This window comes from Zalophus californianus, chromosome 2 (genome assembly GCF_009762305.2).
Source record: "Zalophus californianus isolate mZalCal1 chromosome 2, mZalCal1.pri.v2, whole genome shotgun sequence".
Classification (NCBI taxonomy): Eukaryota; Metazoa; Chordata; class Mammalia; order Carnivora; family Otariidae; genus Zalophus; species Zalophus californianus.
In genome coordinates this window covers 125,100,797-125,122,636 of record NC_045596.1, presented here as the reverse complement: position 1 = coordinate 125,122,636, position 21,840 = coordinate 125,100,797, and the positions used below count along the sequence as shown (strand labels likewise).

General features: G+C 35.1%; 1 protein-coding gene across 3 annotated transcripts in view; it reads left to right on the top strand.

Annotated features, from left to right (window-relative positions):
* IQCM (IQ motif containing M) overlaps positions 1-21,840 on the top strand; it is a 453,243-nt gene that overhangs the window by 278,652 nt on the left and 152,751 nt on the right. For all 3 annotated transcript variants that reach the window (XM_027599769.1, XM_027599770.2, XM_027599768.2), the window contains exon 12: positions 4,222-4,356. In XM_027599769.1, the coding sequence (XP_027455570.1) occupies positions 4,222-4,356 (135 nt within the window). The remainder of the gene's footprint in view (positions 1-4,221; positions 4,357-21,840) is intronic.

The window sequence follows — 21,840 nt, the reverse complement described above, 5'->3', positions numbered from 1 at the left end:
GTCTTTTCAAAAATGGTGCTGGAACAACTGGCTATCCACATGCAAAAAAAAAAAAAAAATCTAAACACAGACCTTCATCCTTTACAAAAATTAACTCAAAATGGGTCATAGACCTAAGTGCAAAAAAATGAAACTTCTGGAATGTAACATAGGAGAAAACATAGATGATCTTGGATATGGTGCCTTTTTAGATACAACACTAAAGACATGATCCATTAAATAAATGATCGAAGATCTGGATTACATTAAAATTAAAAACTTGTACTTTGCAAAAGATAACGTTAAGAGAATGAGAATACAAGGCACATGCTGGGAAAAATATTTGCAAAAGATGCATCTGATAAGGACTGCTATTGAACATATACAAAGAACAACTCAGGAATAATAAAATAAACAACTTGAATAAAATTGAGCTTAAGACCTCACCAAAGAAGATATACAGATGATAAGCATTTGGAATGTTCAATATCATTGTTATTAGGGAAATGCAAATTAAAACAGCAAGATATACCACACACCTATTAGAATGGCTAAACTCCAGAACACTGTCAATATCATATACTGGTAAGGATGTGGAGCAACAGGAACTATTATTCATTATTAATGAGAATGCCAATGATACAGCCATTTTGGAAAACATTGTGGTGGTTTCTTATAAAACTAAACATACTGTTACCATATGATCCAGCAATCATGCTCCTTGGTGTTTACGCACAGGCATCGAAAACTTATAGGCACACAAAACCTACACATGGATGTCTGTATCTGTTTTTTCATAATTGCCAAAGCTTAATAGCAACCCAGATGTCCTTCAGTAGATGAATAGATCAATAAACTGTGGTACATCTGGACAAGGGAGTGTATTTAGAGCTAAGAAGAAATGAGCTATCAAACTATGAAAAGACATAGAGGAATCTTAAATGCATATTGCTGGGATGCCTGGGTGGCTCAGTCGTTAAGCGTCTGCCTTCGGCTCAGGTCATGATCCCAGGGTCCTGGGATCGAGCCCCACATCGGGCTCCCTGCTCCATGCGAAGCCGACTTCTCCCTTTCTCACTCCCCCTGCTTGTATTCCCTCTCTTGCTGTCTCTCTCTCTGTCAAATAAATAAATAAAAATCTTTAAATGCATATTACTAAGTAAAATAAGCCAATCTGAAAAGTCTATATATACTGTATGCTTCCCAACCATATGACATTCTAGAAAAGGCAAAACTATGGAGAAAATTAAAAAACTTATATTTACCAGGAGTAGATGGGGTGGGTAGGGGAGGGAAGAACTGGCAGAATATAGAGGATTTTTAAGGCAGTGAAACCATTCTGTACAATACTGCAATGATGGATACATGTCATTATGTATTTGTCTAAATCCATAGAATGTGCAACATCAACAGTGAACTCTGAGGTAAACTGTGGACCTTAGTGGTATTGATGTGTCATCCTTAGTAACAAATGTATAACTCTGTGAGTGATGTTGATAATGAAAGAAGGCTATACTTATGTGGATGTAGTGGGTATGTGAGAAATCTCTGTACCTTCTTAAAACTACTCTTAAAAAACTGTCTTTAAAAATAATAAGCAAAAAACAAAATGATGCAAGTAAATTATATTTAATTGAAATAAGCATCTTTCCGCTTTATAATATAAAAGTGCTACATTTTTAGTATAGTTTCATCTAATCATAAAATATTCATTTCACAATGGACTGTACATTCCATGAAGACAGGGACTGTATCTATTAACATTCTTTAATGAATAGCCACTATTAACAAATGCCTGGCTTATCAAAGGGCTCAGAAGTATTTGTTGATAGTTTTCATTAACTTTATTAATTACACTAAAATTGTATGCCAAAAAATATTTACAGATAACCAGAATTCTTTGAGTTAGAAGGACGCCTTTTCTGTGGCTAGAGGTTAGGGAAAGAAGTCTAAGAGATTCTATGCACGTCACAGAATTAAGCTAGATCAAGTAACCCAGTCCCCACAACTTGGTTTCCAGAGAAAGGGACAGAAGGAGCAAAATGTTGGAGATGAAAAGATGGGAAGAAGGGAGAAAAAGAAAGCAAGTGAGAGACAGAGGCAAAGAAAGAGAAAACCTTTCTCTCATTGGGAAGCTGCTGGGACTCCTTTACTTAAAAATCCTTTTAAAAAAGTGATTTAAAGAATTGCCAACTAAGGCATCCATTTGCACTAAGGGTTAAAGTAACTCTAGAGTCCACAGAATTTGCAAGTTATTATTTGCCTTTATGTTCCTCAGAAAATTCTCCATCCCTTCCATATGTGGATTGTTAATTGGGTGATATTTGGCAGGTATCTATCTTTACACATTTTTAAGAATCTTTCAATTACCAGAAAATTTCATTTAATTTTCATGATTTAAGTTTTATATTGACCCTGATTAAACCTGCCTAGAATATTAATTCTGCTAGTGTGTAGCTGAACATTTGCTTTTCAAGCATAATATAAAGGTTAAACACATTATTGTCTATTAATATAGTTACATGGCCATAATGTTAATATGTCTCTTAGTTTGATCTAGTGAGAAACATCTAAAACTGATTGACTGAAAAACTAATAAAGGTAAATATACTTTTCAAGGACAAATATATTTCCTTAACCAGAAAATAAAAAGTGACATTCTTTGTGTGCTAGTTTGGATTTCTCCAGAATCAGACCCTCAGACAAGAATTCAAGTACAACTAACTTATTTGCAAGTAGATCCCAGTAAATACTGTTAATGGAATGAATTAAGACAGGGAAGGGATAGAAGTCAAAAAACAATGCGTTATCAGACCGATTACCATCAACTGGAGCTTGGGAACATTGTAGACAACTTTCCTTAAGTGCTGGGCCTTTATCCTCCAACTCCCAGTTGACAGAGAACCAGTGGCTGAGGGCCACTGCATTGGGGGCCTTAAGTCCCTGGCACTTCTGCTCAACATTTGCTGCACAGGTGGGCAGAGTGGAGTCCTGCAACCAGAGGGAGCCCTGAGGCAATAAAATGAGATGCTGGCGAGTGAAAGTAAGGGCAGCAAGCACAAAAATGTAAGGGATAAGGCAATATGGATGGGGCATCAACAGCAACTGCTCTAGTTTGCTCATTAGAAAAGAGAGAAAAAGCCATAGATATGCTAAATATAAATTTATTTTGCTGCTTTGTTTCAGGATCTGGAATAGTGGCTTATATTTAGGCAATCACTCAATATTTCTTGAATTTGTTGATGTCTCATGACTGTCCACTTCCACTGAACAAACAAGTGAATAAACGGAAAGTCGAAAGTCCATGTGGTTGAGTGTCAGGATCATACACTGACTCCTGTTAGAAACCACTCTAGTGCCCTTTGTCACTTGGAGCCCACACTTCAGAGCTAAGCCTGTACTGAAGCAGACTTTGTCATCCTGTAAATGCTGACTGACAATCACCTTCATGGGGCCAGTCCATCATACCTGAGAGTGGAGACTCAATATTACCTTTTATGAAAAGAAAAAATAAAAGGTTTATGGAGAACCACACTTATAAAATGTATGCATCCATTTTCTTGCTTATTATCTAACCCCCGTTACTGCCAAGTATGAAAGATAGATAAAGGATGGCCCTACTGAGTGGTTTTCTGTGGAAACCTTGAGCCAGGAGTGGCAAGATCGCTTTCTGTGGTCACTCAAATCCAGTGACCTTAAACTAGGAAGGAGGAATACATGAAGTCAGGGGGCAAAAGTAGACATCATTCCATTTAGGGGCAAAATCAGAAGTAGAATAAGCAGTCCAAAGGACAATCACCAATACAAGTAGCTAGAATGTAGACAGAAGCCAAAAAGAGATGAAAAAATTGGGGGAACTAAATAAAAATGATTATTGAGATGCGTCAGTAGAAGTCAGGCCCCCAGAAACCCTGACATCAAAGCTATGTCTTATGCTTTAGTTTGAGCCTTGATGTATGCATTATCCATGGGCAGTTGTCATATAAACCAGACCAGAGGATGCCAGTGTTCTCTTTGGGGAAACAGTTCTAAATCTTGACTACTAGGGAATGTGAGAGGGAGAAGCATGCCCCATTTCCTTCTAACCTTCCCCAGGAGGCTGACATAGTGCTACTCTAATCACTCGACATAAAAATAAAACTGGAGGGGAAACCTTCTTTGAATTTAGATGAAACTTCCTGGTAGTTTGTTCTTGACATTTTATTTATAACAAAAATATTTCATTTTGTCTCTTTCTTTTAGTCTATGAAACAATGTTTGCTAAGAGAGAAGATTGGCAAGGATTAGAAAGAAGTGAGCTCCTCAAGTTCTTCAACGACTGTGGTCATTTCCCAACCCAGCAGCAAATTGATGAGGTTTGGGACCTGGTCCATAAAGGTGAGTGGTTTCCCGTTTCTTATCTTCTTTTCCCTTTCTTTGCTGTTCCCTTTCCTTCTCTTGTTTAATTTAAATATAATTTAAGTTTAAAACAGTCCCTTTTTTTTCCCATTAAACTTGTCCTATAAATCTGTTTCCTAAAATTTTTAAAATCTTAATGTATATGAAAGGAGAGATTTAAAGGACAGGTCAAAATAAGTTAATACAATACAGTTCTTTTTTTTTTAGAGGGGTGGAGGAGATGATTTTAAGCTTTTAAGATATTAATATATTTTTTGATACAACATAAGTCATACCTGACTCAGTATATTTTAAGCTACTATATTTTAAATACTGATGATAAAAAGCTTTCTCCTGGATAGTTAGATTGGGTACTGAGGAACATAGCCAAGTTTAAATGTTTAAACATTGTAAACTATTTCAATAAAATAGAATTTTACGGTTAAAAATCATTTCTTTTCTGAACAGTAAATAGGTGAAAGGATAGTGCTGTTTGAGAATATTTAATAATTTAAATGGAACAACATCCCTCTCTTCTCTAAAGACTGGTAAGGGGGTGAAAATTGTCACCAAGATGTGGGAAGTCTCAACAAATTTTCCTTAATTTCCTTAAGGTTCTTCTCAATGTCTGTGACCATACTAATGCTATGGCTTGCTGTTAGTTCTAAAGATGATGGATGATGTACTACAATTTGATTGAGAAGAAAAGATAAACAAAACATTTCAGGACCCTTTTAAAATACAACAAAAGAGGGGGCGCCTGGGTGGCTCAGTTGGTTAAGCATCTGCCTTCGGCTCAGGTCATGATCCCAGGGTCCTGGGATCCAGATGGAGCGAGCCCTGCACGGGATTCCCTGATCAACAAGGAGCCTGCTTCTCCCTCTCCCTCTGCCCCTGCCCCTCCGCTTGTTCTCTCTCTTAAATAAATAAATAAGTAAGTAAATAAATAAATACAAAAAACGGCTCACATGCCAATAGAAAGATGATTAAGGTCAGAGTGACAAGGTTGAAGCTTCCTTATAGATTTGAAGTTCTCTTTCTTAGTTAGTTCTTAGTTTAAATTTACCTAATTTATTACGTATGGACTTTGCTTTGCCACTGCTGTAACCTTAGTACCTAGAAGAGTTTTCTAGACTCTTAATAACTGTTTTTTCATAGGCTGAAAGAGGCATTGAAATCGCTTTGGGCTTTACTAGTCATGACTAGACTGTTTAAGTCATTTTTTTCCTGATGACAAAAACCTTGAATGTTTATTATAGAAAATTTGGGAATCTAGAAATATACAAAACTGCTAAGAAGTAGCAATTATAAACATTTGATGTCTATCTTTCTAGGTTTTTTTCTGTACATATAACATTATTTTTATGAAAATTGAGATTATTTTCTTACTGTTGTACCTTTGAATTGATTTCATTTTTCTTTATAATAATAATAATGAAAAAATTAAGCAGCAAAATAGCATGAATTAGACATTTCAGAAACTTATACTGATTAGTGTTAGTAACTTAAAATGTAATTTTTTTTCAAATTAATAGTTTCACGGAGATATTTCCCTCCACTGATTATTTTGGAGTACATCATAAAGACATATTGAGAGCGTGGCTCTGGAATTAGCTTTCCTGGGTTTAATTCCTGGCTTCACCACCTACTAGCTGTATGTCTTCAGACGATTTATTTATCTCTCCTGTTCCTTATTTTTCTCAACCATAAAAGGAAGATAATGCTATCTAAGTCATTGGACTGTTGTGAAGTTTAAATGAAGTAATTTCTGTAAAATATGTGTCCCAATATAAGTGCTCAGTAAAGTTTGCTATTATCATTCTTAAGTAATTCTTAAGTATACTTAGTTCTTTTTATTATTTTTTATTTTGAAAATGTTTAAGTGTTAAACTATTTGTATACTGGTTCATTTTATAGAGCTTATTTATTGAATGTTTTCTGTTGGTTTCCACCTTCTCTTTTGATTATCATAATGACCTGTGTGTGCTAGAGGTGGTGAGATGCTCATTTATGTTCATTTTACAGATGAGAGGACTGAGACTTAGAATGAGACTTTCCTAAGCTCACTAGTAGAGCTGGAACTTTATTCCTGGTCTCTTCAAGTCAGACACAGTGTTGTTTCCATTTTACTATGTGGAGATACTTTACAAGTCTGTGTTATGAAAGCACAATTATACAGATGATTAAAACACTCTTGACAGCAAGTACTGCCTTTTATTGATCTTTCACAGGCTAGCCTAATGCCTTGCGATAAAGTAGGTTTTCTGTGAATGACTGAGTTTATTAAATTTCTTGTTAAAACTAGAATTTTCAGAAGAAAACTTAGTTTAAAAACATATTGTTTTTAATATAATGCCTAAAATTGGGAAGCTTTCTTTTATAGAAAAGAGCCACTCTAACATAATTTCAAATATATGTCCTATTATGTTGCTCCATCCAGTTAAAAAAATTCTTTTGGTACATAAGAAGCTTTCATTTGAAATGGAAATATCCTAACTAATGGAAGAAAAACAGAAAATTTATGGGACATGAAACTAAATTAATGGTTTTCTACTTGCTTCTTGTATATATTCCATTTTTAAAAGAATCTGATTTTATACATTTTAGGTTGTCAGTCATCTTCATTCATACTGACTTCTTTGATTGTGGATAATAGCTCCAGATGTGCAACCTACGCATTTTTTCATCCAGTAGAATATTTCACCTAGTGCATATGTAGTTAATTCAATTGATTAACTTCTTCAGTGTATGACACCAAGTAGGTCAAATTCCTAAAGCTGTCTGTATGTGTTCAGGTATTTTTAGCTACCCGCCCCCATTCTTTATTCTCATCACTATGGTAACAAAAATTTTGTGACCGAGGACACGATTTTTGTCTGAAATTCTTCCTTTGGGAAAATGAAGCAACTTTAGGCTACATGTATGTGCTGATCTTAAAAGCTGAAGACTATACAAACATGATATTGTTTGATATTCATTTAAAATCTCAACAAATGAAACTAATAACTATAGAATGTCATGTCTGAAAGTCAGGAAAATAATACATTGTGGTTCTATACCATCTATTCTTGTATCTGCCTAATGTTTTAGAAATTTGAACTTTGAGGGTTTTCCAGTATTTTTCCAGCATGTAAATAGAACTTTTAGTTTATCTTCTGCAGTTAAAATGAACAGAAAACAACAACGAAGAGAAGTCTCTTTTCACTATGGAGCACTAGACAAAAATCTTGAAATCAGAAACATAGAAGTTACATGTTATTTAACCTGACATATTTTATGCATCTGAAGAAACTGTGACTTAAAATAGAATGTGAATTATTTCAGGCTCCCTGACTAGTTAGTGGCAAACTATAACTAAATCCTGGGCCTTCTGCTCCTCAGGGCAGAGTTTTGTCCACCATAAACAGAAAACACTGCATTTTATTTTTTGCTGTTTTCAAAGAAAAGGCTTTATTAAATGGGAAACATATAATGATTTTCCCTTAAATTTTTTTTTCATATGAACAGGCACTCTATCAATAAAATTTTAATTATGTAGGAAAGGGATTAAAGAGGGTTTAGAGAGATACTAGAAGATTCTAGGGTAAAAGACATGTGAGACACTGGCAAATTCTGGTGGTAAAAAAAATGCAGAAGTAAAAAAAAAAAAGCACAAGTATTGTAGGTGACATGCTACAACAGCCTTATTTTAAATAGTTTCTAAAAAATTTAGCACATATTTATTGTAAAACATTTTGGAAACACACACTAAAAACAAGAGATGAAATGAAAAATACTGGCAATTTTATGTTGTAGAATGACATGAAGCTAGTGACTAGGGGTCAACTAGAGTAGGTAGTCAGGGCTTGTTTGGATCTCCTAGTGCCACGAGTAACATTTGGGGAGAATATTTGACAATCTTCTTTTTTTTTTTGATCACACTATATATTTGTGTTGCTGGTACAAATCTCAGTCCATGAACTCCCTGTTTTTCTATAACAAGTTAATTTTTATTTCTAGCCTCTAGAAAATCGAATGTCAGTCAATCTGACTTTTCATTCTTTTTTTCTGAGGCTATGGCTAAATAAGGAGAGAAAGCATTTATCTAGGGAATAGCACATGGAGTGTCTACCTGATCTGCAGTATCATCTTTTGACAGGCATTGCTTGGTGTATTCATTTGCTAGGGCTGGCATAACAAAATACCACAAACATGGTTGTGGATCATAGATCACTTTGTGTTTATCACACTTGGGTTCATTGAACTTCTTAGATCTCTAGATTAATGTTTTTCATCAAATTTGTCCATTTTCAGCCATTTTTTTAGTACACTTTCCTCTCTCTCCTTTCCTTTTAGGACTCTTACTACACTTATACGAATACACTTAATGTGTCCCAGAGGTCTCTGAGGCTTTGTTTACCATTTTTTCAATTTTTGTTTGTTCTTCAAAGTGGATAGTATCTGCTGATCTGTCTTCAAGTTTACTTTTTCCCTTCAGCTTTCTCAGATCTGTTGCTATACTCATTTTGTTGTTACATTTTTCAACTCTAGAATCCATTTAGTTACTTTTTTAGATTCTATTTCTCTTGATAATGCCCATTTTTGAGTAATTGTCATATTTTCCTTTAATTCTTTAAATATAATTTATTTCAATTATTTGAGTATATTTATAATAACATCTTTGAGGTCCTTGTCTGCTAAATCTTATATTTAAGTCCACTCAGAGTTGGTTTTTGTTGACTGTTTTTTGCCTTGAGTGTGGGTCACACTTTGCTATTTATTTGAATATTTCTGTTGAATACTGGACATTTTAGGTAGTATGTTGTTGTAACTATGGATTCTGGCTTCCCCACTCCAAGGGTTTATTTATTTAGTAACTTGTCTGGACTTAATATCTGGAATCTGATCTGTCTCCCCTCCACCCCTGCCAGGTGTTTAGCGATTCATTTCCCTGCTCAGTTATTGTTTTAATTTTTTTTTTTTTTTAGAGTGGCTTTTCAAAAGTCTGTCTCTGATTCTGTATAATTTAGTTGTCAGCCTGTGATTGGATAAAGTGTTTACTCAAACACCTTGAGCCCTTAAGGTTTCCACCCTCTGCCTATGGGTCTATGTGTGGGTTGGGAGCACAATCAGTGTTCAAATGTGCTCATATTTTATATCTGCCTCACATTTTACCTTCCACTGGCACTCTTGGGTCTTTCCTATTGTTTTCCAATTAGCTTGAGATGTGTACAGTGGTTATCAAGCCATTCTATGGCTTTCTCATTTCCAAAGCTGCCTATTAAATTTTTGGCTTTCCTGTGGTGGCCCCAGCTGAGATTAAATTCAGGCTAGCAGAGCTGCAGCTTCCCTCCATTTATTTCTTATCAAGTGTGTTACATGTACCGTCAATGCCAATGGATGTGGAGTTTTTCCTACCTCTTCAAATCAATTTAGCTTCCTGGCTGGTTGGTATCTGGTTATGGGGGGAAAGTAATAATCCTCATGTTAGACATATTGATAGTGGTTCAGGTCTTCATACTCTTGTCATGATCCAATTCAGTGAAGCCTATGACCTAGTGGTCTACCTCTGTTCACTGGAGAAGGACAGAATGCTCAAAAAATATGGAGACAAGTAAAGGAATAGAGTTCTTAGCACAAAATCAGATTATCTGAAATGACACAATAAAGATGATTTAGGCATGTGGTCAGTGTTAGGAAAGTTTGGCACCTATCCTAACTGGCTATATAATGAGAATGTTCCTTCTACTATCACCTCCACTTGCTAGTGAAAAGAGTCCCTGAATTGATTTGCCATGAAGATCTTTAGCAGGATTTCATGTATTTGTGTTATAGAACACTGGATCACTTTGGCAGTGCTTGATGTTTGTCCCACCTGGTCTGATGGCTCTACTGCACAGCTCCCACGAATCTATAGACTCTTTCTGTGTGGTACGAAGATATAAAGGTTTTGTCAGTGGTGTCTATAGCCCTTGTAGAGCAGGATGCCACTTTTTCCCCCTGGTATTTTAGTAGATATTTTCTGATGCTTTCAGCCACGTGGAAGGTAAAAACACTTTCTCTTCTCTGATTGATGCCGTTAGGAATGTCATAAAGTGAAAAGAAATGCATCAGAGCATACTAAATGGATGCCTTCCTTGGTTGTGGCAATCCAGAATCTTTTTGGATAAAATTGTTGTTGCAAAAATATTCAACAAATACATTTTGAGCACTTTATATGTTCTGTGAAATATATTGTGGTTCAAGGTCTCAAAATCCACATAATAACTGGAGGGACATGCGCGTATATAACTAGATAACTACAATGTAAATATGTAACAATAGTATGGAACGCTAAGCTGATACAAATATGTTTTAAGTTTGGAAATCAGAGAAGGTTATAGAGAATGTTGAAGATGAGTCAATCATTGTAGGATGAGTTAACTAGATTATAAAAGAAAGATTGTGTACAAAACAAATTAGAATTTTTTGGTCAGCTGGTTAACAGCAAATAGGAGAAATCTGTGTCTGCTGGTGGGTAACTGGAGAGGGCATGGTGTTACTAAAACTTCTGGCTAAAAGATGCCAGATCATTCACTGAGATCTAGTTAACAGTGTGGTTGCTTTTCCTTGTAGAATTCTTGTTTTGAATCCCTTAGTCTCCTGCTGTCATCTGCCTATTTGAAATGGATGTTTTCAAATACATAATGCAAATTAGATTTTGGATATAAATCAGTTTTATGTCAGTAGGAGCTATTTAAACATTTTCCCCTAGAGCTTGAATACCGCTGTACAACCTAGAGACCGGACCCTGGGGGCAAAGAGCAACCCTGAAAGATCTCTCTATCATCACCTTGCTTCAGCTACCTAATCCAAGCAGCTGCTCCCACAATTCTGCCTGCTTTCTCCCCTAACACTTTTTAAAGATGGTTCCTGACATTTTGTCTCATCTTTCATTATTTAACTCTGTTAATGCCTTCTTTCCCCCAGTTACGGCTGTGCAAAGCCTGGGAAAGCCTATGCTAATGATACGCCCTGGGAATGATCAGGGCCAGTGAAAGATTTGCCCCTTTCCCCTTTTTTCTGTCTTCCTGCAGTCATGTGAGTTGTTACTCCAATTAGTAAATTACTCTAGCCATTCTGGGATTTTTTTTTTTTTTTAAGCCTTTGAGTCTTTTATTGTTTGGGTTGAAATATTTGTACCACTGTTATATAAGCTACATAAAGAATCTGACTAAATTTTGTAATATTACTTAACTCTAGCTATTCTTCTAAAGCCTGTCTGTTTTTGTTAAGTAGAAAATAACCATCTTAAAGAAACAGCAGGAACAGCAGGGGTTTGAGAGGGGTGTAACTTCAATAAAGGTGTAATTACTTTCATAAGTCTATTGGAGGGCAAGGCTTTAGGCTCCTTTTGTTATATCACTGTTTATTAAGATTACATACCCGATACTTTTTACATGCAAAGATCCACTAGCAAGTCTTTGTTTTATATGATTAAATTACTATAATATCAGGAACATGAATTCCCTATTTGGAACATCTTTGCTAGCAAATTTCTGATAAATGAAACATTAATATAAAATATTTCATCAGAAATTCTTATGAAATGAAAAATTTTATGATATAGTATAATTATTTCAACATCATAGTCATAGCATTAAAGAGCTCTGTTTTTTTCTGGCATTCCACTTGATCCAGAGTCCCATTAATTCCCTCAGTGAAGTGAAACTTCCAAAGGAATTAAAGTAATTTTCAGCCCTTAATAGTCAAAGGAGTTGTGCAGATCTCACCCAGTCCACTTTTTAAGTCACCTTCAGGAATGCACATTTCCTAACATTTCTGATTCAAGATTTTTAAAAAAAATTAGTGTTGAATCACCATATTGTACACCTGAAACTAATATTACACTGTATGTTAACTGGAATTTAAATGAGAACTTAAAAAAATTATGCTCTTCTCAATAAGGCACCAGGATGTTCCCAGGATGTGAAATCTCTATCATGCTCTATATAAATTATCAATGGTACTGAAATGCAAGTTAATGATTCAGATATGTAAAACCAAACTTTTTTTCAGGGAACTGCCAATTTGGCATCATAGAAGCCAATTGCTAATGTAAAGGCTTGTTTCCTTAAAGTTTACTTCTAGAGTCATGATAAGCTCATTAGTTTCATTTTAGTATTTCAATTTCCAAAATTTAAATTCTGTGACTGTTTCCACATTTGAAATCCACAGGTTATGCTTTTTTGTAGATGTTGTAAAATTTACACAACAATAGTATGGAACACTATTGTTTTTTTTTTTTGTGAGTCATCTTGGCCTATATGTTTCTACCATAAAGATGTTGGTTTTCTAGTCTTTAGAAATGTTCTTTCTAGTGCTTCTTTATCTACCAATGCTTCTATATATTATTTTGGCATGATGAGCAACCAAACATCCTTTCAGTTGATGATCCTTAGTGGTTTGGATACAGTGGACTTGATTCTCATTTGCATCCTTGTATGTCCTTGTCTTTTGAGGTAAAAACAAGTACACACATGTAAGTACATTTGCAGAGCATATGTGTTCTACTTAGTAACTCCTATCAGCACTAATTACCCCAAAAAGGCAGATATCAGAAACTTCTCATTCTCTTTATTCTTTATGGAGTTTAATTCATAGTACTAATCAGAGAAGACAAAATTGACTGTACACCTACAATTTATTGTGCATATTTTCTAGGATTGGGATTTTCCTTTAACATTAAACAATCACTTAAACTAATGGCTTTTAACCAAGGTCTCATAATATATTCATGCATTTAAATAAGTTGTAAAGTGAGTTCCAAATAATTTGATTCTAAGGAAGTTAATGTACCCCAATTTTTAAAATAAGAAAGAAATTTGAATCGATTACAAATAATCCCTGTCACATCACTCTAACTCACTGGAATTCTAAAGACTTTGTTGAGAGAGAAAGGGTGGAGCTATGGCTGGGGTGCTGGGAGCTCCACCCAAGGGCAGCCCTTGTGCATGCACAAGGTGAACCTCCCCTTGGGTGGTTATAGCCACAAATGTCATCAGAACCCCTGTCTTGTATTAATGGCCCATATCAGCTGGCTAATTTCTAGTAGGTCAGTCTTAATCTGCTTTATCTGCCCTTGAAAAATAATTGATTATTGTAAAGAGTAGTACTGCTTTTCAAGGATGAGGTGACTGCTCATGTAACTAGGGTAAATCTCTCACTCATGCCATGTTTTTGTTTTCTGTAGCTTCCTAGAACCAATCATTGTTAGAAATGCTCCTAATACCATGTTCTCCATGATGTTTTTCATTGAAGTGAAAGAGAAAGAGGCCAATCACCAACTACCATATTCCAAACTTGTTATTCTGCAGATGATAACTAGCTCCCTAACTGTACCATTTACAGGAGTGAGGCGTTTATAGTAACTTGAGGACTTTTGTTCTGTTTACACCCAGTTGTCTGCATTCCTTCAGTTTTCTGGAGGTGCTTGCAGATAGCCACTTTGAGTGCAACCCAGGATCTCATTCCCTTTAATTCTCATTTCTAATGGTCACATTCCTATAGTGACTTACTTTCTTGGCTAACTGGATTTTGTCATTCCCAGTAACCGTAAGATTCCAACATCTGTTTTTCAAGCCCCCTTCTCTCTGACCACCTCTGACATCTTTCTGGCTCTTCTTCCCCTTTAATAAATCTGCAGCAAATGGGGACATTCAATCTATTAATTTTATATTTAATATATTTATGCATAAATATATTTACAGTATTCATAACCCTTTGGGTCTTCCACCTTCCACCTACTCAGCTTGGATTCATTCCATGGTACCCCTCCCATACTTTTAACCTGAAAATAAGAGCTGTAATGAGAAACCAACAAACATTTTATTTGGGATCAATGAATTGCAATTCAGGGAGCACAGATTTAGGTAAAAACCCGAGTAGTGTCTCACTTGTAGGGTGAAAGCAAGGATTTTTAAAAGGGAAAGGAAGAGGGGTGATTACAAGTTGAAAAAAGGAAAGAAGAAGTTTTCGATGGATGTTGACAAGCTAAGCTACTCTGGGTTATACACTGATTGCTGATTCTATCTTCAGGAAGTTCATAACGATCAGTCTTATGATCAGGATGTCTGTTCTCCTACTGACTTCTTGGTCAATTGCATGCTCTTTTGCCCAGTCCAAAGGTTATGGCTCAGTTCAAAGGCAGACAAGCCACTTTCTCTGCAGTGACCACTCCAGCTCTATTTAAAATGGCTCTAGTCATGTCAGTTTTTCACAATACATAATAACTTCCTTACTCTCCTCAGATTTAATTTCCAAAAGGCTGTATCTAACAGAGCCAAGTCTCTGCCTAGTTCAAGAAGATGAACATGGCATGACTGGAGAAAAACATAACCATGCTGATTTATTTCACTTTAAATTTCTGATCTTAAATGTCAAGTGGACCCTTAGAACTGCCAGGCAATTTTATTCCATTTTTTTGAGTTAATTCAATCTCTTCTTCTCCCAGGTTAATATTTCACACAACTCAGTCCTTCTCAAATTTCAGTACCTCTATCTTCCCCCTCCTTGCTGATGACTTATCTCTAATGAAAATGGATGTAGCAGCCCCAATTAGAAAAGACTGTGATCTTCTTACCTCTCAATCTATCATTTTCTTTTTAAGACATATTATGAAGTAATTCAGAACTATGAAAAGAATCACTGAAATATATAATAAACACCACTCAGGTGGTACATTAATGGTACATGTATCAATTTAGATACATATTTTTAAAAAAAATTATAAGTAAAAGAGAAGTTTCAAAAGGACACATAATTTATGTAAAAATTGTGTTTTCAACATATTTTATATTGTTTTAGAGTACATGTATTTGCAGTAAAAGCATAGAGACATGAGTGAAGTAAGGGAAACCATAAATTTGGAATAGCAATTAACTCTTTTTTTTTCTTCATCAAGGAAGAAACAGCTTCATTAAGAATCTAGGCATGTCAGGGAACCCTAGTCAGTCACAGAGAAGAGAGACTAATATTGGTACAGGGCAAGAGTCCAGCATTACAGAAATATACTCTCAAAAACCAAGTGTGAAACTAAAACCTCCATCTTAATATCCCAACAGTCAGAAATGCTGCTGAGGTTAGCCTGTGTGAAGCTTCTGGAAGTTCCTGGTGAAATCATGGGATTTTTTTGCATAAAAGGAGAGCTTTCCAGCATGGCTGATTCTGAGCTGCATATAAGGTTATGGGTATGGGATTGAAGAAGTAGAGAAAAGGATAAGGGGGACGTTCTCCTTACTCACACTAGGCCATCTCAGTGTGCAGGTTAAGAAAGACTCCAGGGAGGGAGGGAAGGAGTAAGAATACAGTTGAGAAGGAGTCCATAAAAGACCTGCATTGTTTTTTGTTTGTTTGTTTGTTTTAGTGGGAGTAAGTTATTATTTTCTTTTTCCTTTTATTACTTATTTTTAAAGATTTTATTTATCTTTTAAAGCGAGAGAGAGAGAGCATGTGCATGCATGAAGGGTGAGGGGCAGAAGGAGAGGGAGAGAGAAAGGGGGAAAGAATCTGGGACAAATTCCATGCTGAGTGCGGAGCCCCATGTACACAGGGCTCTATCCCACCGTGGTGAAATCACATACCTGAGCCAAAACCAAGAGTCAGATGCTCAACTGACTGAGCCACCCAGGTGCTCTATTATGATTTTCTTTTCTCTTTTAAATAACCATTTATCTCAGCATGCTTTGTTGATTCTTCGATCAAATCAGTGATCTCTTTGAACACTGATTTACAATGCTGCTTTTAACATATATCAAATTTCCATCTAAATTCGGGTCCGTTTCTGGATTTTCAATTCTATTTCTTTTTTTTCTTGGTGTTTTCCTGTGCCATTATCCCAGTTGGTATAGCTTTATAGTGATTCATTATACCTGACAGGGAAAGTTCCACCACTTATTTTTGTCTTGGACCTTCTTGGACTTTTCACCTCTATGTAAATATGGGAATTAGCCTTTCTAGTTGCATTAAAAATGCAGTTAATATCAAAATAATTTGTAGAAAATTAACTTCTTTTTGATATTAAATCTTCCTACTTATCTGTAGATTATTTTTTATTTTTAAGTTTCAAGTTTTTTATTTTTATATTTTATGTTTTATTATATATTTTACATTTATGTCTTTTATGTTTTTCAATAGTTTTCTTCATTTTTTTCCCTAAAGATCTTAGAAATTTTTATTATATATATATAATAAAACAAAAAAGAAATGTATCTATATATGATTTTTTTATTTATTTGTTTATTTATTTTATTTATTTATTAGAGAGAGAGATAGAGCATTATTGGGGGAAGAGCAGAGGGAGCGGGAGAGAGAAAAATCCCAAGGAAACTCCATGCTGAGCATGGAGCATGACACGGGGCTCGATCTCAGATCCCTGAGATCATGACCTGAGCCGAAATCAAGAGTTGGACCTTCAATGTCCTGAACCACCTAGGCACCCCTTATTTTATATTTTTATATTAGGAACAATTAACATGAGCTCTCCCCTCTTAACAAATTTTTATAGTGCACAATATAGTATTGTTGACTATAGGTACAATGTTGTACAGCAGATCTATAGAACTTATTCATCTTGCTTAATAGACTTGTTTCTAAGCATCTTATTTCTTTTGTTGCTGTGGGTAATGAAGGAAGATTCAGTTTTCTTGTAATGTTTCTTAAGTTGGGTGCTGGGTACACATGCTCATTTTTTTTTTTTTACTTCTTTTTTATATGTCTGAAATACTTAAAAATAAAAACATCAAAATTGTCTCGATCCTTTCTATCACATATAGAATAAGCTTCAAATACCTTACAGATGATACATTTCCTACCTTTCTGACCTCAATTCCTACCCCTCTCCTCCTTGCTTACTCTACTCTCGTCAGGCTGATGACTTTACTTTTTTGAATTTATTAAATTCTTTGCACTCGCTATTTCTTCTACTTAGAATTTTCTTTCCTCGTGGATCACTTTGTAAGAGTTTGACTCATATCTTTACTCAAATATCATTTACTCAGAAAGACCTTTCTTGATTTTTCTTTCTGTAATGTCTCACTTTCCTCTCACTGTCTTCTGCCCTCTATCCTCCTCCATTTCTTTGATTTTTTTTTTGACATATTTAATGTATTTATATTCAAACGTATATTTGTTTGTTTACTGTTTATTTCCTCTACCTGCCTGTTGATTTTCAATATGACAGAGATCTTATCTTTCCTGTTCACTGCCATGATCCAGTTCATAGGGTAGACCCTTGTAGATGTCATCAGCCACTTCAGAATGAAGGATTCATGCCAGTACTAAGGGAAGAGATATGAAAGGAAAATCTTTCCTACTTTCCTCTAAAGTTAATAGAGTAGGAAAAAATGAAAAAAAAGTATCATCTGCCCATATAGTCCTAGAGATGATAAAAAAGTAAGACTATTCAGTCACCTTCTCTTATCTCATGTCTTGGGGCCAAGAAGTACTGCTACCCTTCAGAAAAAGTCTGCTCCCCTCAGAAGGCAAGCCTGTGGAGAGCCTATAGGCTTGACCAGGTAATAATTTCTTATTCATGATTACTCTGTTTGGTTTGGGGGATATGATTTAAAGTGTGGGGCATCTCTTGTAGATCTATTGCAAATGTGTCACTTTGTAGGACTGTAGGATGGTCTGGTATCATATCAGCATCAGCTTTGTTTACCAGGCTCCAAAAGGACGTTTTGTTGTTGTATTTATTTAGTTTGTATGTTGTTTTTAAGGTTTTTAAGGTGAAAACATTTAAAGTATCCTAAGGTCCTATCTATGGAGACATACTCAAATTGTTTTTTGCAATGATCTGGTGAACTTAGGACACACTTGTGTAGCCAGCCAAGTATGAGTCACCCCACAAAAGGGAAAGTTAGGAAGGGATTAAATCTGATTAGGATTCAAATACACGAGGTGATAAAGGAGCTGGCTCTGCTGCCAGGCAAAGCTACTCTCTTATGTGGCCAACAATGAGCCTTCAGTGACCAGTTATGTTAATCAGACACCTGCTATAAACAATATGTTCATAGGAAAGTTAATAAACAGTACCAGGCCAGTGTCTGTTATGAGTCAGCAGAAATAGACTGTTTAATCAGAGCAAATGTTTAAATATTAAAAGGAGGCATTATTCTTATTGTTAAAATAAAAATAAGAATGATAACTGGTATGCAATCTCCTTTGTGGGGCCTAGTTTTGTTGGTCCTGCATGTAATGAATTTTAAAATCTGGTAGCTACCAGCTTATATCCAATAAATTTATTATTTGGAGCAGTTTCTGAAGACAAAAGTTTTGAAATTAAAAATACAGATTTATTTCACCAATACATGTAATGTCTTAATCAGCTCAGGCTGCCATAACGAAATACCATAGATTAGGTGGCTTATGCAACAGGCATTTATTCCCCATGATTCTAGAGGCTGGGAAGCCCAACATCAAAGCGCCAGCAGATTCAGCTCTTGGTGAGGACCCTCTTCCTGGCTTCAAGATGGTTCTCTTCTCATTGTTTCCTCACATGGCAATAAGAGCAATCTCTGGTGTCTCTTTCTCTTCTCATAAGGGTACTAATTCTGTCATGGAAGCTCCACCCTCAGGATCTTACCCAAACCTAATTATCTCCTAAAGGCCCCACTTTCTAATACTATAACATTAGGGTTTAGGGCTTCAACATACAAAATGGGGGGGCACAAATTCAGTCCTTAACAATAGAGAAATACATATTATATATAAAGCAACACATCTACGGGTTCATAAATGTTGCAACACATCTACGGGTTCATAAATGTTAGTCACTTTGTGTCCTTTCTTCTTTCTGTTCTGAGGGAAGGATTCAACTATTAAACCTGCCTTGGTTTCTGTGGCCAACTCATGCTTAGTTTAGGGCTTCCTACTTGATGGGAGTGATAATCGTGATCTATTTATAGTAAGTTTATCTGGTGATTCCCCTCTCCGTATGGTATCTCTATTATAATTTAGTTCTTGCTGAGATCATAATTTCATGATTCATATAGGAAAGAACTTTGGTATAGAACTAGAGTTCTTGCTTTGCTGCTTTGTAAATGTCCTGCAACCAAACTTATGTGTAATTACTTTTTCTGAGAAGTTCTAAAAAAATAATGGAATTGGTTATTTGTAAATTCTAGTAAACGATTTCCTTAAAATGAATTTATCAGTCATCAGTAAACAAAATGTATAGAAATAAGAAAAAAGTGGGGCACCTGAGTGGCTCAGTTGGTTAAGCAGCTGCCTTCAGCTCACGTCATGATCCTCACGGTCCTGGGATTGAGCCTCTCAATCCTTGCTCAGCAGGGAGCCTGCTTTTCCCTCTTCCTTTGTGCCCCTCCCCCACCCCTTGTGCTTTTTCACTCTCTCAAATAAATAAATAAAATCTTTAAAAAAAGAAATAAAAAAGTAAATAAAAATATGCCAGAATGTTTATTTTTTGTTCTGAATTTTAATCCTTCATATTCAGTTTATATATTTAAGATATTACCATAAAAATATATTTTCATAGAAATTTCTGAGTTCTAATGTTTACAAACGTAAAATGTCAAAAACAATATCAAACTGTTAACGTCTATGTAGAACATTTTGTCTTCAGAGTATTATTTAATTATTTATAAATTAAACATGGATTAGTCTCTCATTACAGAGAAGTAGCTTTCATTTTGTGTGAATTCTATTTTCATCTGTGTAATAGAAACAAGCTGCAGAGTATTTGAGGAGGAATCACTTTTTCGCATTTGTATAGCTCTTTGAACTTCACAGTGAAGAAAAATTTTTTGATATAATGTATTCTTGTGAAATTTAAAAAATTTCTTCTTTGCTCATCTTGCTTATATATGCATATAAAAGGACATGTTTATGGCTAGTTTTTTTTTCTTTTTTTTTATTTATGGCTAGTTTTATTTTACAGACTAGAATCACATTATATGCATTTCTCCCAATCTTTTTTCACTTAGCAATACATCATGAGATCCCTCTATCTCTTTTTAATGTCTCCTGATATTTTATGATATGGATGCACCGTAGTTTATGCAGTCATTCTCCTGTTGATGAGAATTTACTTTGTTTATAGTTTGGGACCATTACAAACATCTTTTTGTGTTGGTGCTTTGATTCCCAAAAGTGAACTTGGATCAAAAGATATAAATATTTTTGGGGTGCCTGTGTGGCTCAGTCGTTAAGCTTCTGCCTTCGGCTCAGGTCATGATCCCAGGGTCCTGGGATGGAGCTCTGCATCGGGCTCCCTGGTCAGCGGGAAGCCTGCTTCTCCCTCTCACACTCCCTCTGCTTGTGTTCCCTCTCTCGCTGTCTTTCTCTGTCAAATAAATAAATAAAATCTTTAAAAATAAAATAAAATAAAATAGCAGAAATAGTCTAAATAAAATATCACCAAATAGAACCAGGATTCCCACTATTAAAAAGTATGATTATTCTAGAAAAGTCACTACAGTGCCATACAGTCTATCAAAAAAATGTGTTAAATTAAAATATTAAAACAGAAAAAATGTAATCAATAGATGTTGAATCAGAAATAGATTGAATCAAGCAGTCATTTGTAACAAAAACTTTAATACAATATGCACATAAATCAATACAATAGCCTAAAGGGTCTTTCATTAGTTTTAAGTCTATATAGGGACTTAATTTATAGAAAAGTATTTTCATTTAGTGGTCAACAGATAATTAACTTAATAAATGATGTTGATACAAGTAGATAATCATTTGGAAGAATGTTTGACCCATACTCACATCATATCCAGATATTAATTCCGGATAATTAAACATGTAAAATATAATAATTTTAGAAAAAAATTTTAGTAGATTTTATGTATAACTTAGAGTTTAAAATATTTTCTTAACCAAGAAAGGTAAGCCAAAGGTATAAAAATATACATTGATTAGAGGGGCCACCTGACTAGCTTAGTCAGTAGAGCATGTGACTCTGGATCTCAGGATCATGAGTTCGAGTCCCATGTTGGGTGTAGAGGTAGAAATATAAAGTTTTTGTATTACAAAAAGATAAACAAAGTTCAGAATTAAATGACTGGAAGATGATTGTAAAATATATGGCAAGTGAAACGTTTATATATATAATAGAGTAAAAAGCACATTAAAATCAGTAAGACAAAGAGAAACAACCAAAATGGATAAAAACTATAAGTAGGCAAATCATAGAAGAGCACCCAAATATGAAGAGCAATTAAATATCACAGATAGAGAAATGTAAATATGTAAACTAAACTAAGTTTAAATCATTTCGCCCTCGCCAAATTGGCAAGTACGCTTGCCACTGGGAATTGGGATAAAAAGGGCATACTTAAACTTTGCTGGTATAAATCTGAGTTGTTACAGCCTTTCTTGAAAAGCATTCTGTAAATACCAACCAAAATTTAAAATAGTTTTTTTGTTTAAGATTTATTTATTTATTTATTTGACAGAGAGAGACACAGCGAGAGAGGGAACACAAGCAGGGGAAGT